The sequence below is a fragment of the Pogoniulus pusillus genome, chromosome 24 (genome assembly GCF_015220805.1).
Source record: "Pogoniulus pusillus isolate bPogPus1 chromosome 24, bPogPus1.pri, whole genome shotgun sequence".
NCBI lineage: Eukaryota > Metazoa > Chordata > Aves > Piciformes > Lybiidae > Pogoniulus > Pogoniulus pusillus.
Window position 1 is genome coordinate 6,100,022 of NC_087287.1, and position 12,987 is coordinate 6,113,008.

The window sequence follows — 12,987 nt, forward strand, 5'->3', positions numbered from 1 at the left end:
CCCAGGAAATGCAAGAGGAGGGAAGAAAAGGACTATCAGCACATGTGCTGGAGGGAAAAAAACCAAACCCCCACAACACAACAGGCTTATTCATACTCAACTGGATCTCAGATTGCTGCTTGTTGGGCTCTGCTAATCAAGAGCAGAGTTTATGGTAACTTTTTGTTCTACTCACCATGTCCAGTGGAACTACAAAGCCTTCTTTCAGAAGTGACAGCTAGTCAACATGAAAAAACTCTACTGAGTCCTACAGGGGAAAGTGCCAAACCAAAACGTTTTCCTTCACTCTCTGCAAAGCTGCCGCTTGTGTCCTCTGTGCCCAGGGGCTTGGGCAGCCAGCCAGTGGCTCACATCAGCCTAGAGGTTGTCCAGCAGAGGCCTGGTGCTCTGTCAGCATTCCAGCTACCAAAAGCAGCCTCTGAGGTTCTCACAATCCTCCCCAGCCTTCTATGGAATCCCAGCACTAGTACTAGTAAGGACAGCTCTGCCTTGCCCTCCATCTCCTCTGCCCTAACACACAGAATCATAGAATGGGTAGGGCTTGGAAGCAACCTCTGAAGATCATCAAGTCCAACCTCCTTGCCAAAGCAGGCCCTAGGGCAGGTTACACGGGAACACATCCAGACGGGTTTTCAAAGTCTCCAGAGAAGGAGACTCCACAACCTCTCTGGGCAGCCTGCTCCAGTGCTCCATCACCCTTGCAGTAAAGAAGCTTAGCCTCATATTGAGGTGGAACCTCCTGTGTGCTAGTTTGTGTCTGTTGCCTCTCATCCTGTCACAGAGCACCCTTGCAAAGAGCCATGGCTATTTGGCCCTCTGATCTGACTGTTCAAAACCAGCTCAGAACAGACTAACACTCTCATCCTTAACAGCCCTCCACCAAACCAGATTTCCACTCCCCCTTCACAGCTGAGTGCCCTGCACTTGGTGCTGGTGAGGCCACACCTCAAATACTGGGTTTAGTTTCAAACCTCTCACTCCAGGAAGGACACTGAAGTGCTGGAGTGTGCCCAGAGAAGGGCAGCAAAGCTGGGGAAGGGTCTGGAGAACAGGGCTGGTGAGAAGCAGCTGAGGGAACTGGGGTGTTCAGCCTGGAGAAAAGGAGGCTGTTGGCCTCCACAACTCCCTGAAAGGAGGTCAGAGCCAGGTGGGAGTTGGTCTCTGCTCCCTACTGCCAGGTGATGGAATGACATGAAATGGCCTGAAATGGTGCCAGAGGAAGCACCAGTTCAGCACTACGCAATCCTAAAACATTTAGAGAACTCACAGAGCACTTTTCAGATGGGCTCAGGGCAGCACTGAGCAGAGGAAGGCAGATGCTAAACTGTTTGGAATTAGACACTTCAAGTTAAACCCAAAACTTCCCACATTGGTTAGGGAAGTGCAGCTCAGCAGCGCAAGCACTGCCTGAGGAGCTGCAAATGCTACACTTTCAAAGCTCTCACCCCTGCCAGATTTCTCAGTGCATTTGGAACTGCACCAGGGGAGGGTTAGGCTGGAGATTAGGAACAATTTCTTTGCTGCAGGAGTGGTCAGGGATTGCAACAGGCTGCCCAGGGAAGTAAATGTTGAATACTTGAATTGATCTTGAATACTGCGGTCAATTTTGGGCTCTCCACTTTAAGAGGGACAGGGATCTGCTGGAGAGGGTCCAGCAGAGGGCTAGGAGGATGATTAGGGGACTGGAGCACTGCCTGATGAGAAGAGGCTGAGGGAGCTGGGGCTGTTTAGTCTGGAGAAGAGAAGCCTGAGAGGGGACTGGCTGGGGGTCAGGACTGCGGGGACAGGCTCTGCTCACTGCTCCCTGGGATAGGACAAGGAGCAATGGATGGAAGCTGCAGCACAGGAGGTTCCAGCTCAACACAAGGGGGAACTTCTTTCCTGTAAGGGTCCCAGAGCACTGGAACAGGCTCCCCAGAGAGGTTGTGGAGTCTCCTTCTCTGGAGACTTTCAAGGCCTCTCTGGGTGTGTTCTTCTGTGATCTGTGCTAGGTTGTGTGGCCCTGCTCTGGCATGGGGGCTGGACTCGATGATCTCCTTGGGTTCCTTCCAACCCCTAATGTCTTGTGATCCTGTGGTGGAGTCACCACCCCTGGAGGTGTTCAAGAAACTTGTGCATGTGGCACTCTAGGACATGGTTTAATGTCTGTGGTGGTATCAGGTCAATGTTTGACTCAGTGATCTTAAGAAGACTTTTCCAACCCAAACACTAATATGACTCTATGGCAAGAGCAGAGGACATGCAGCTGGCACACCCCAAGTGAAGATCTGCTGCAAAAGACTTGCTGAGTGCCATCCACCCCCAACATCTCCCCACCCAAGGAGCTGCTGGAAAGCAGGGACTTACGTATTGCACACGGCCATGGTCTGGCACGACTCTCCTGTGCAGAACTCTGAGATTGTACTATACTGTAAGTTGATGTGATGGAAGAAGGTTGTTGCTGAAAAACAAAACACAAAAGGGAAGAAGAAACTGAGAAGGGAACCACTTTCAAACCCTGCTTATCCCCCAGACAATTCTGCTGGCACAGAGCAAATGAAGTGACCTCACAGGCTGCAGCTTGCATTCAACGTGATTGAGCTAAATGAGCCTAATGATGAAGTACAAACCAAAGGAGGAAAGCTCTTGTTTTGATTGAAGATGAAAGCACCACGATGCATCACCTCTTATTACTCACTAAGCAGCAAGACTGGAAAGTGTCTCCATCACCAGCCTCACCTCTACAGCAGAACACTGCTACAAGTTTGCTGAAGGCAAACGATTTGCTGCCTTCTTTTGAAGTCAGGCAGCGGCTGGAAACCAGCATTAATAGTTCTCATGATGTATCTCCTTGGAAACCCGACCTTAAGCAGCACAAAACCCTCCTGAGATCATTTAGTGTCTTGATGCTCCTTGGAGGGCACCTTACTTGGGCTCAATGAGTCACCACAAACTTTCCTAGGGTGCAGTTTAAGGCAGTTTCTTGCTCCTGCCACCTAAAACTGTGACCAGGATTGGGTGAGAGCTGCAGGTTAGGGCCAGCAGGTGAAGCAGGAGTAGAGGGAGGCACTAAATCAGGCCTGAGCTGCACAGACACAGTGAGTCACAGCCTCAGTCACGTCTCCCAGATACTGCCTGGCTGCTGCTTAAATTCAGAGTCATTCCTCCAAAGCTTGGGAGGAGTGAGGAGAAGGAATCCAATCAGAAGACTTCAAAACTTCTGGCTTTAGGCATAATTTGGGAGGGGATTCTGCCCCTCTGCTGTATTCTACTGAGACCCTTCCCTGCAGAGCTGGGGCCAGCCCTGGAGTGCTCAGCACAGCACAGACAGCGACCTGTTGGAGCAAGGCCAGAGGAGGCCACGGCAATGCTGGCAGGGCTCTGCTGTGAGGCCAGACCGAGACAGTTGGGGTTGTTCAGCCTGGAGAAGAGAAGGTTCCAGAGAGACCTTCTGGTGGCCTGTCATTGCTCAAGGGGGCCTAGAAGAAAGCTGGGGAGAGACTTTTGAGCAGGGCCTGTTGTAACAGGACAAGGGGTGATGGTTTGAAGTAAAAAAAGGCGATTGAGAGCGGAGAGCAGGGAGAAGTGTTTGACAGAGAGGGTGGTGAGACCCTGCCCCAGGTTGCCTAGAGGTGGCAGTTGCCCCATCTGAGGAGCCAGCTGGGGCTGTGAGCAACCTGCTGTGGTTGCAGCTGTCCCTGCTGAGCACAGAGGGGTTGGACTAGGTGGCAGGTCTATGGTTCTACAACTTGCTCTACCTACAAGTCTTAATAAAGAAACATTTTCACCATGCTTCTGGAAGCCAAAGCACTTGAACCAAAACTATGCTGAGCCAGCCACTTCAGCCCCCTGGTGGTCCTCAGAAGGGCATCAAAAACCTCTCCCGATGCTCTCAGTGTCACAGTGAGGGAAGCACACCAAGGCTTCCACACTGCTGAGCACGGCTGGGCTGCAGGCAGGACAGCTTAATTACTACCCAAGCTGTAGTGACATGCATTCTGGAGCAAGTTAAACAGTCACTGAGGGGTTTGCTAAGCACCGAGGACAGTAAAAGGCAGCAGAGTGGCTGAATGCCTTCCTGGGTGTGGCCACAAGCCCAGAGCTGCAGGAGCACAGTACTCACTGTTGCTGGCTAGCCACTCGTTGAGGTCTATCTCTCGGGGTAACATCACTAGCTCCTTGAATTCAAAGTCAGTAATTCTGGATTTTGTGTATTCTGGCTCCAGGTAAAGCTTCTTCTCCTCTGGTGCTGGCTTTTTACCGTTTGGCTTTCCCTTGGACTTCCTGCAAGGACAGAAAAGGGAGAAGAAAGGTTAAGCTTTCGTGTGCTGACAAACAAGCCCGAAGCAGGTTTGTCCCAACCCCTGAATCTGCTCCTCCTGCCCTCCCTCCCCTCAGCAGAAGACAGTTTCTTTGAACTCAGTCACTTCTTTCAAGCAGCACTGGAAGTTCTGAATGGTGGTAAGAAACTTGAGCCTGAGCTGCTCCAACTCCACTGCTCCCCTGCCAGTTTAGATTGCAAACCCCTGGGAGAGCAGCAGACTCTCTTTACGCCTGTGTGAACAGAGGTGGCAACGTGCCTGGGGGAGCCACTCTGCTGCCAGGGTACCAACTATCTGCTGCTTCATGCAGCTAACTGTCCCCTGCAGAAGGGCAGTCTGAGGGGCAGGAAGAGCAGACAGCCATGAGCAGACAGCTCTCAGCTGCAGAAACGCTCCCTCCATACACAGTGCTGGCACTGCTCAGCCGCAGCTACAGGTTCCTTGACGCTCCAGCCCTGTGTTCTCCCTGACACCAGCCCTGTAAGTTTATTGATTCACAGAAGGGGGTGGGTTGGAAGGGACCTTAAAGATCATCCATGGGCAGGGACACCTTCCAGCAGTTGATTTTTGTAGCAAAAAGTTAAATACAGAGAAGTAGCTGGATCCACCCAAGCATCATAGTATGGTTTGGGTTGGAGGGGACCTTCAGGATCATCCAGTTCTGATGCCCCTGCCATGGCACCTCCCACTAGCCCAGGCTGCTCAAGGCTTCATCCAGCCTGGCCTTGAACAACTGCAGGAGGGGGCATCCAGGACCTCCTTGGCCAACCTGTTGCAGTGTCCCCTAGCCTCGCTGTCAAGAAGTTTGCTACATTTCATGACATAATCTGGCCTAATTCTCAGAGCTGCTCTGCACAGGGATGCTCTAAGACACGTGAAGTCAGATGTTCCTCAGCACAAGGCTCTTTGTGTAGATGTGTTCCTCAGTTTGACCAGCAGCTTCTGCTTGCCAGGTAACTGTTCTGGTCTTCTTGTTTGAACTTCACCATGAAGAACCTACAGCCAAGACACAGCAGTCCATGAAAGCAAGAGCTGCAGGAGAGCCTCAAAGAAGTATTTAAAGAAACTCTGACACATTCTTTGCTAGGCTTGAGACTGACTTGGGATTGTGACAGAACTGGAGATGAGATGGAGAGTCAAGGAGAAGGTCTGATTTTACAGCAGATGAAGCAACATGCTTGACCCCTTCCTTCAAGTTAAGACTTCAAACTCCCTTAGCCTGACAGTCACGAGCATAAATCCAGTTGAAACTATGCACTTGGCCCTCAGCTAGTCAAACCCCCTCCAGGCTATTGATTTGCTTAATTCCCAGCACAGGCTGCCTTACTCCTGTGCTGCTGAGACCAAGCCTGGCACACCCCATACAGCACCTTCATACTTGCTGGGCCTCCAACAGGCACTCTTTAGGTTTACACGGGGTTGTTTTCAGCCGCTTGGATCCAGTGGACTTGGGCTTGTTTTGGGAGGGAGCAGGATTTAGGCATTCAAGGATAAGGCTTTTTAAACAGAAAATTCTAGTTCATAGAGTCACAGAATGGTTTGGATTAAAAGGGACCTTAGAGATCATCCAGCTCCAACCCCCCTGCCATGTGCAGGGACACCTCCCACCAGCCCAGGTTGCTCAAGGCCTCATCCAACCTGGCCCTGACCATCTCCAGGGAAGGAGCATCCACAGCCCCCCTGGGCAACCTGTTCCAGTGTCTCCCCACTCTCACTCTAAGGAATTTGTTCCTAATCTCCAGTCTTGATCTGCCCTCCTCAAGCTTAAAGCCATTCCAGTAACAATCATGCAGAAAATACCTTCAGCTTCAGAGACTGGTTTGAGAAATCATATCAATGACACTGGGGATGAAAAGTTATCACTGAGAAGTAGTTTGGATAGATGAGAGCTTGTGTCTTTGCTTCACTTCAGGATACTTCAACTAAGGGCCCCAGGTTAGGGCAGTGCCACGTCAGCTAAGAGCAGTCTTTTTAGAGGAGGAGGAGGAGGAGGAGAGAGAGAAGAGGAGGTCAAAGAGAGTCTGTCACAGAGCCAGGCTGTGGAGGAAACCACAGGAGGAAACCAGACAGAGGAGGCTGAGACAAGCCTTCCACCACTGAGCAGAAAAGGGCAGTGTGCACCTTGTTCTCACTTCAGCATCTTCCCCTCAGCTCAGGAAAAGAAACTAAAAGTTCAAGACTGTTCCACAAGTCAGCTAAAGCAAACCTCTGTGCACCATCCTTTCACAGAGCCAACCTCCCCATTTCCACCCAGGCATCAGTCCCCTCTCAGGCCTGCAACATGCAGCCACTCCACCTCTTTCCAACGTTCTCTAAGTCTTTCCACAACTGCCTTGTGCTGGAACTGGAGCACTTCAAACAGCACCTTTCAGAAGGATTCTGTGCTCTGCCCCTTTCCAAAGCTTTGGCTGCCTTTAAAGAAGATTCTGACTCAGGGTTCTCAACACCAACCTGCAAAATGCCCATCATGGTTGGTATCAAAGGATTTGCTCATACCACTCAGACATGAGTAGCAAATCACCATGTGCAGCAAAAACTTCTTCTTAACCTGGTGCAGCTGCTGAGAGCTAAAGCAAGACCAAAGAAACTGTTCCAGGCAGCAGCCTTCCATGACCTGCACACAGCACAGCATGGCCCAAGCCTTGTAAGGACCTGATGAGCTCAAAGGTCTCTTCCAACCTCAACAGCTCTACTCTAGAAAGGGCAGTACCTTTCCAGACACTGCTGTGGGCACTCTAAAGCAAACCCAAGTCCTGATTCATGTTTTACCTGTGCCTGCCTCTAAAAAGCTGAACAGAATTCTGCTAAATGTGTCTCATCACATCCATGGCAGATCAGACAGAGCTCCAAAGCAGCTGCAGGAACAGGCAGGGACACCTCCCATTAGCCCAGGTTGCTCAGGGCTTCATCCAGCCTGCCTTTGAGTACCTCCAGGGAGCAGGCATCCATGACCTCCCTGGGCAACCTGTTCCACTGTCTCCCCATGCTCCCTATAAAGAGAAATTCTTCCTGATCTCCAGTCTAAATCTGCCCTTTGGAGAAGGTCCATCAAGAGGTTAGACCCAAACCTGTCTATCAGTGCTTAACTACTAATTAAGGAAAGAAACATCCCTAGGGAAGCCAAGGAGACAGCACTCATCAGTTCTCACTGACAGGCAAACCAGGGCACAAACCAACCCCTGAGATAACTCCCAGCAGAGGTTTGTGTGTGTTTGGTTTCAGGCACTGCACTGAACACTATGCCACAGGCCAAGCCTCACCCAGGAATACATTCAAAGAAGAAATGATGTGAGATGGCAGAAGAGAGGTGACTTGTCTGAAATCCTAGGAGGCTCAGCAAAGTGGCTCCAGCCGAAGACAGTGAGTTCCCTAATGCTGCTAGGAGAGCTTTTATACCCAGCCTTGTGCACAGCTGAGAAAACACAGCAGCTGGAGGTCTGGATCTCACTGGAGAAAGAGCTCCATGAGACACTCCACCAAGTGACAAGCCCACTGGGCCATGACCACTTTTCCTCCCCTACTCTAACTGCTTTGTTAAGATGAAGTAAACCTGCCAATTTCCCTGCTTGGCTTTTTTATCCTATCCCACTTAATAAAGATCCTTCTCTAATCTCTCACTCTCATTTCCCTCTTGAGCAGATGCCCAGTAGTGTCTTAGTGTAAAAAAACAACCCTCTCACTTTGGAGCATCTTCAAAGCACCACCCAGCTATTAATTTAGATTAAACCCATAAAAGTATTTTTTCCCATTTCACAGCAGAAAGAGGCTGCAAATTCCAAGTTTGTTCATGGAGCTGCTCCAGTTTAACCTGATTTGGTTTGTGTGCAAAGGGGCACATGTGAAACAGCCTGGCAGAGCTGAGGAAGTATCAGCCACATGGACATGCTTCACAACCTAACGTGGTTCAGCTCACTTTGGAGTTGTAGCAAACATCCATGGGTTTTGTCATGAGCATCCCAGTGTGGTGGGGGTTGGAAGGGACCTCCGGAGATCATCTACTCTAACACTCCTGTTAAAGCAGGGGCACCCACAGCAGCTTGCCCAGGATCACAGTGGCCAGGTGGGGTTTGGAATCTCTCCAGAGAAAGAGACTCCACAACCTCTCTGGGCAGCCTGCTGCAGGCTTCCAGCAACCTCACAGCAAATAAGGATTTCCTCCTGGCTTCCAGTTTGTGTACATTGCTCATACTCCTGTCCCTGGGCACCACTGACAGGAGTCTGGCCCCAGCCTCTTGCCCCTCACTTTTTAGCCCTTGCTGAGCACTGAACAGCCTGTGCTGTGTAACCTGCAGTAGTGGGGGTACATTAACTAAACTATGCATGGAAAACCTGCACTCTTCAACAGCAGTCCCAGGATCCACCTCCCCCAGGTGTGCCTCTACACTAATGGGTATCTCAAACTACCTTGGCCTTTGAATTTCACCCTGTAATTGCTTCCTTTCTTCAGGTGCTGTGTTTGAAGTGTGCTAGAGAGGGAAGTGCTCCTGCCAACACCTCATCTCTTGGTGATATGAGATGGGGCTTTGTTCCCTAAAAGACAGAATGAGAAGGGCACTAAGCCAGCATTTTCAGTGTCTTTTAGGCCAATCTCTAAGAACTCATCACTGCTTCCATGTTTTCCAGTGCTGAAGGCTGAATGTTGGATTCCAGTGAAGGCAAAATTCAAGTGGATTTCCCTTTAACTTCCCTTCATTAGACAAAGAATCAAGTGGGATCTGAGCAGAACAGGAAAAGGAGCAAAACAGATTAAGGTGAAAAAAAATAACATGGAAGCTCTCTCCAGCTCAAAAAGGGCAGGGACAAGGATTAAAGAGTATCCAACAGAGGTTATGAGGATGAGGAAGGGACTGGAACGTCTGTGTGATGAGGAAAGGCTGAGAGACCTGAGATGTGGAGCCTGGAAAAGAGAAGACTGCTCAGAAAGACCTAAAGGGTGAGGGGTAAGAGGATGGGGCCAGACTCTTGTCAGTGGTGCCCAGTGACAGGACAAAGGGCAATGGGCACAAACTGGAACCAGGAGGTTCCACCTGAACAGGAGGAAAACACTGTTTGGTGTGAGGGTGCTGGAGGCCTGGAGCAGGCTGTCCAGAGAGGTTGTGGAGTCTCCTTCTCTGGAGACTTTCAAGACCCACCTGGATGCATTCCTGTGTGGCCTGCCCTCAGTGATCCTTCTTTGGCAGGAGGCTTGGACTTGGCCTCCAGAGATTCCATCCAAGCCCTAACACTCTGTGACTCTGATTCCATCTAATGTCCTCCCATGGCAGAGGGATCCAAGCCATCCACAGAAGGCTCCAGCTTTGTGAGGAAAGCCAGGCCAGCTGCTCACAGATTTCCTTCTCACCTCTCTGGTTTTGCTGTGGCACTTTACTGGAAACAAGTTATCAGCTACATTCCGGTTTGAAATGTTCTCTGTGGCTATGGCTGCCCTCAACCCATTCCAGGCAGGAAGGAAACAGTTTTATGAGCTAAGATTTATGAGTCCCAGTGCCAAGGTCCCAGTGAGAACAATGAAGCAGCAGGTCACACCAGTTTGGACAGCTCAGGAACGACCTCTCAGAGGCTGTCCAGTTTCCTGCCCCAGCAACCCACAATCTCCTCTCCTCCATTCAGTACCAGAGGAGCCAGGGCAGCTGCAAAACCACTTCTTGGTGATTCAGTGGGTTTAGCTATTTGTATAGCATGCAAGAAAGATGGAGTTCATTTGATGATCAGTTGGGCTGTCCTTGCTTTGAGAACAGGCAATGTCCTTCTTAAGTGGACAGGTGAGAGAGTTGAGCTTGTTCAGCCTGGAGAAGGGAAGGCTCCAGAGGAGACCTTCTGGTGGCCTTTAGGGGCTTTAAAGGACTCAGTCAGAAAGCTGGGGAAGGACTGTTTAGCAGGGCCTGCTGTGACAGGACGAGGGGTGATGGCTTAAACTAACAGAGGGAGATTCAGTCTGGAGGGAAGGAAGAAGCGTTTGACCCTGAGGGTGTTGAGACCCTGCCACAGGTTGCCTAGAGAGATGGTAGATGCCCCATCCCTGGCACCGTTGCAGGTCAGGTTGTTTGGGGCCCTGAAGCTTTTCCAGTTGCAGATGTCCCTGCTGACTGCAGGGGGGTGGACTACAGGACCTCAGAGGTCCCCTGCAGCCCAGTGTATGACTCTCTATCTGTATTTCCCTTTCCTAAAGCACATAGGATTAACTCTCTGCAATGCCATGTCCTGTTCTAACCCAGCTCACTGCTAAGTCTGCAGCTGAGAAGGCCACGTGGCAGCACGGCCAGGACACAGAGCCTGGTGTGAAGACACATGGGGAGGCTTGGCAAGGAGGAGGAGAGGACACCCACACAGGCAAGGGAAGCTGGGTAGGGCCCTGCAGAGCAAGCCCTAATCCCACTCTAGCAGCCAGCACAGCTCTGCATGGGTGGCTGCCATTGGAACGTTTCTCCAGGGCCTGGGGGAGGGAAGGAGGCAAAGCTTTTGAAGATAATCTCTGTCCCAGTCTCCTCTCACCCCAGGTCTCCAACAGACCCTTCTGACCCCAGTGTCATTCCTCCCCTTTCTCCTCCACAGGGTTAGCTCTGGGGCTTGGTTGTTGCTCAGGTCTAAGGAGGCAGTGCAGAATAAAATGTCTCTGGCAGCATTTCTGGCCCTGCTTCTTCATTTTTGTTCTGTTTTTAAAAGTCACTAATAGTTTGTTTAAGAGGAGGAGGGAAAAAAAAGAATGTGCCCCAGATGCCAGGGAAACTTTTTCTCCTGGATTCTCATAGTGGCTCTTTGCCTTAAAAGGGAATCTTTGCCTGGCCTCCGGATGCTCTGCTGTAAACAGTCGGTGCCAAGGCATGGCAGGCATGTTAAGGATGACAAGTGCCATAACAGTGGTTCAGAATGCTGCTCCTCAGCAGAGAGCCCAAAACATGCTGCAGGGCCAAGCTGGGCTCCAGCTGGTGCTGCTGGCAAGGACAGGGGCACATGGAGAGCCTGCCCACAGCTCTGGCACATCAGGGTCTTTGCATTCCCTTTTGTAGAGCTCCACATACACACCTACTGCTGAAGGGTCTGGTGAGGAGCAGCTGAGGGAGCTGGGGGTGTTCAGCCTGGAGGAGGCTGAGAGGAGACCTTCTCACTCTCTACAACTCCCTGAAAGGAGGCTGGAGCCAGCTTGAGGTCGGTCTCTCCTCACTAGTAACAAGAGAAATAATAATTAAATGGCCTCCAGGGGAGGGTTAGGTTGGACATTAGTGAACATTTCTTCCCCCAAAGGCTTGTCAAGCTGCCCATGGAAGTGGTGCAGCAATCACCTCTGGAAGGATTCCAAAGCTCTAGAGATGTGATGCTGAGGGACATAGTTTAGTGGTTACCTGGCAGTGGATTACAGTTGGACTCCATGATCATAAAAGGTCTCTTCCAACCAAAATGATTTCATGGCTCTACTTCTTTCCAAACCTGCCTGGATGCATTCCTGTGCAAACCACCCTGGGTGATCCTGCTTTGGCAGGGCAGTTGGACTTGCTGATGGCTGGAGGTCCCTTCCAACCTCTAAGGTTCTGTGATTCTTTGCCTCCTCCTCTCTCTTGCCTGTCACAGCAGCAGCTGTGTCTCCCAAGGTATTTGCCCTCAGTGGCACATCAGCTGCACATTAACTGCCTTTCAAAGTGGCCAAGGACCATGGCTGCTGAGGATCCTCAGCTTCTCCTCAGTACAGCTCTGGAGCCAAGGCCAAAGAGGAAGTTGTTGCCAGAGAGAGTGATTGGCATTGGAATGGGCTGCCCAGGTCACCATTCCTGGAGGTGTTAAAGAAAAGCCTGGCTGGGGCACTGAGTGCCATGGTCTGGTTGACTGGATAGGGCTGGGTGCTAGGTTGGGCTGGATGAGCTTGGAGGTCTCTTCCAACCTGGTTGATTCTGTGATTCTATGAACATAGAAGGAAAGAAGTAGGTAAACACATGGCCTGCAATGCCTGTGAACAACTTGCAGTGTCCAGCTTTTTTTAAGCAGGTGGAAGGTGCAAGCAGTGCTCTGAATGCACATTGACATTAATTATTTGTGCATTACCTACAGCACTGCATGCAGGGAAGCAGCTGGACTCAGAAGATTCAGCTTCTTGTTGCTGCTTTTCATCCTAATGTTACATAATGGAGCAGCTTTTAGAGAGCTGCTGCCATCCTTGTCTTTGTGAACAGCTCAGCTAACACTACAGTAGCATACAGAGTGCATTCCTGCGGTGAAACAACCCTGGACTACAGCTTCCTTTCTTCTCTGCCATCCCTGCTAGAACTCCTCCCCAGCCTGAGAAGAGGTGTCCAACCTCCCTGCTTGCCTTTGGAGAGGATCTTCTGACTCTATCCCCCTTGCATTGGTCCAGGTTGCCCTCCAGCCAACACAGGCAGGAGCCCCAGGGAAGTGATGTCAGATGGGAGGCAGAATATTTCCTTCTAGGAGCCAGTGATGCAATTTCCAAGGACCCACTCACTAGCAGAAACAGAGAATTAGCCAAGCAAGCACCCTCCTGCTCTTCACTTTGAAATGCTCTCTCTTACCTTCACGACAAAAATCCTCACACAGCCAAAGCAGGAGGTGCAAACACCAAGCCTCAGCAAGATGTTTCTTCCTAAGTGACTTACTACAGCCCAGATATTTGGTAATTTGGGGATTAGGAAAGGAAAAGGGAGACAAATCTTTCCTAATGTTTATTTTTGAGAGCTTT

The 12,987-nt window shown here is 50.6% G+C and overlaps 1 protein-coding gene across 3 annotated transcripts in view; it reads right to left on the reverse strand.

The window, feature by feature from the left end:
• Window positions 1-12,987, reverse strand: part of MOB2 (MOB kinase activator 2) — a 147,191-nt gene that overhangs the window by 11,147 nt on the left and 123,057 nt on the right. For all 3 annotated transcript variants that reach the window (XM_064163167.1, XM_064163166.1, XM_064163165.1), the window contains exons 2-3: window positions 4,103-4,263; window positions 2,347-2,440 (exon numbers count right to left, since the gene is read on the reverse strand). In XM_064163167.1, coding sequence (XP_064019237.1) covers window positions 2,347-2,440; window positions 4,103-4,263 — 255 coding nt within the window. The remainder of the gene's footprint in view (window positions 1-2,346; window positions 2,441-4,102; window positions 4,264-12,987) is intronic.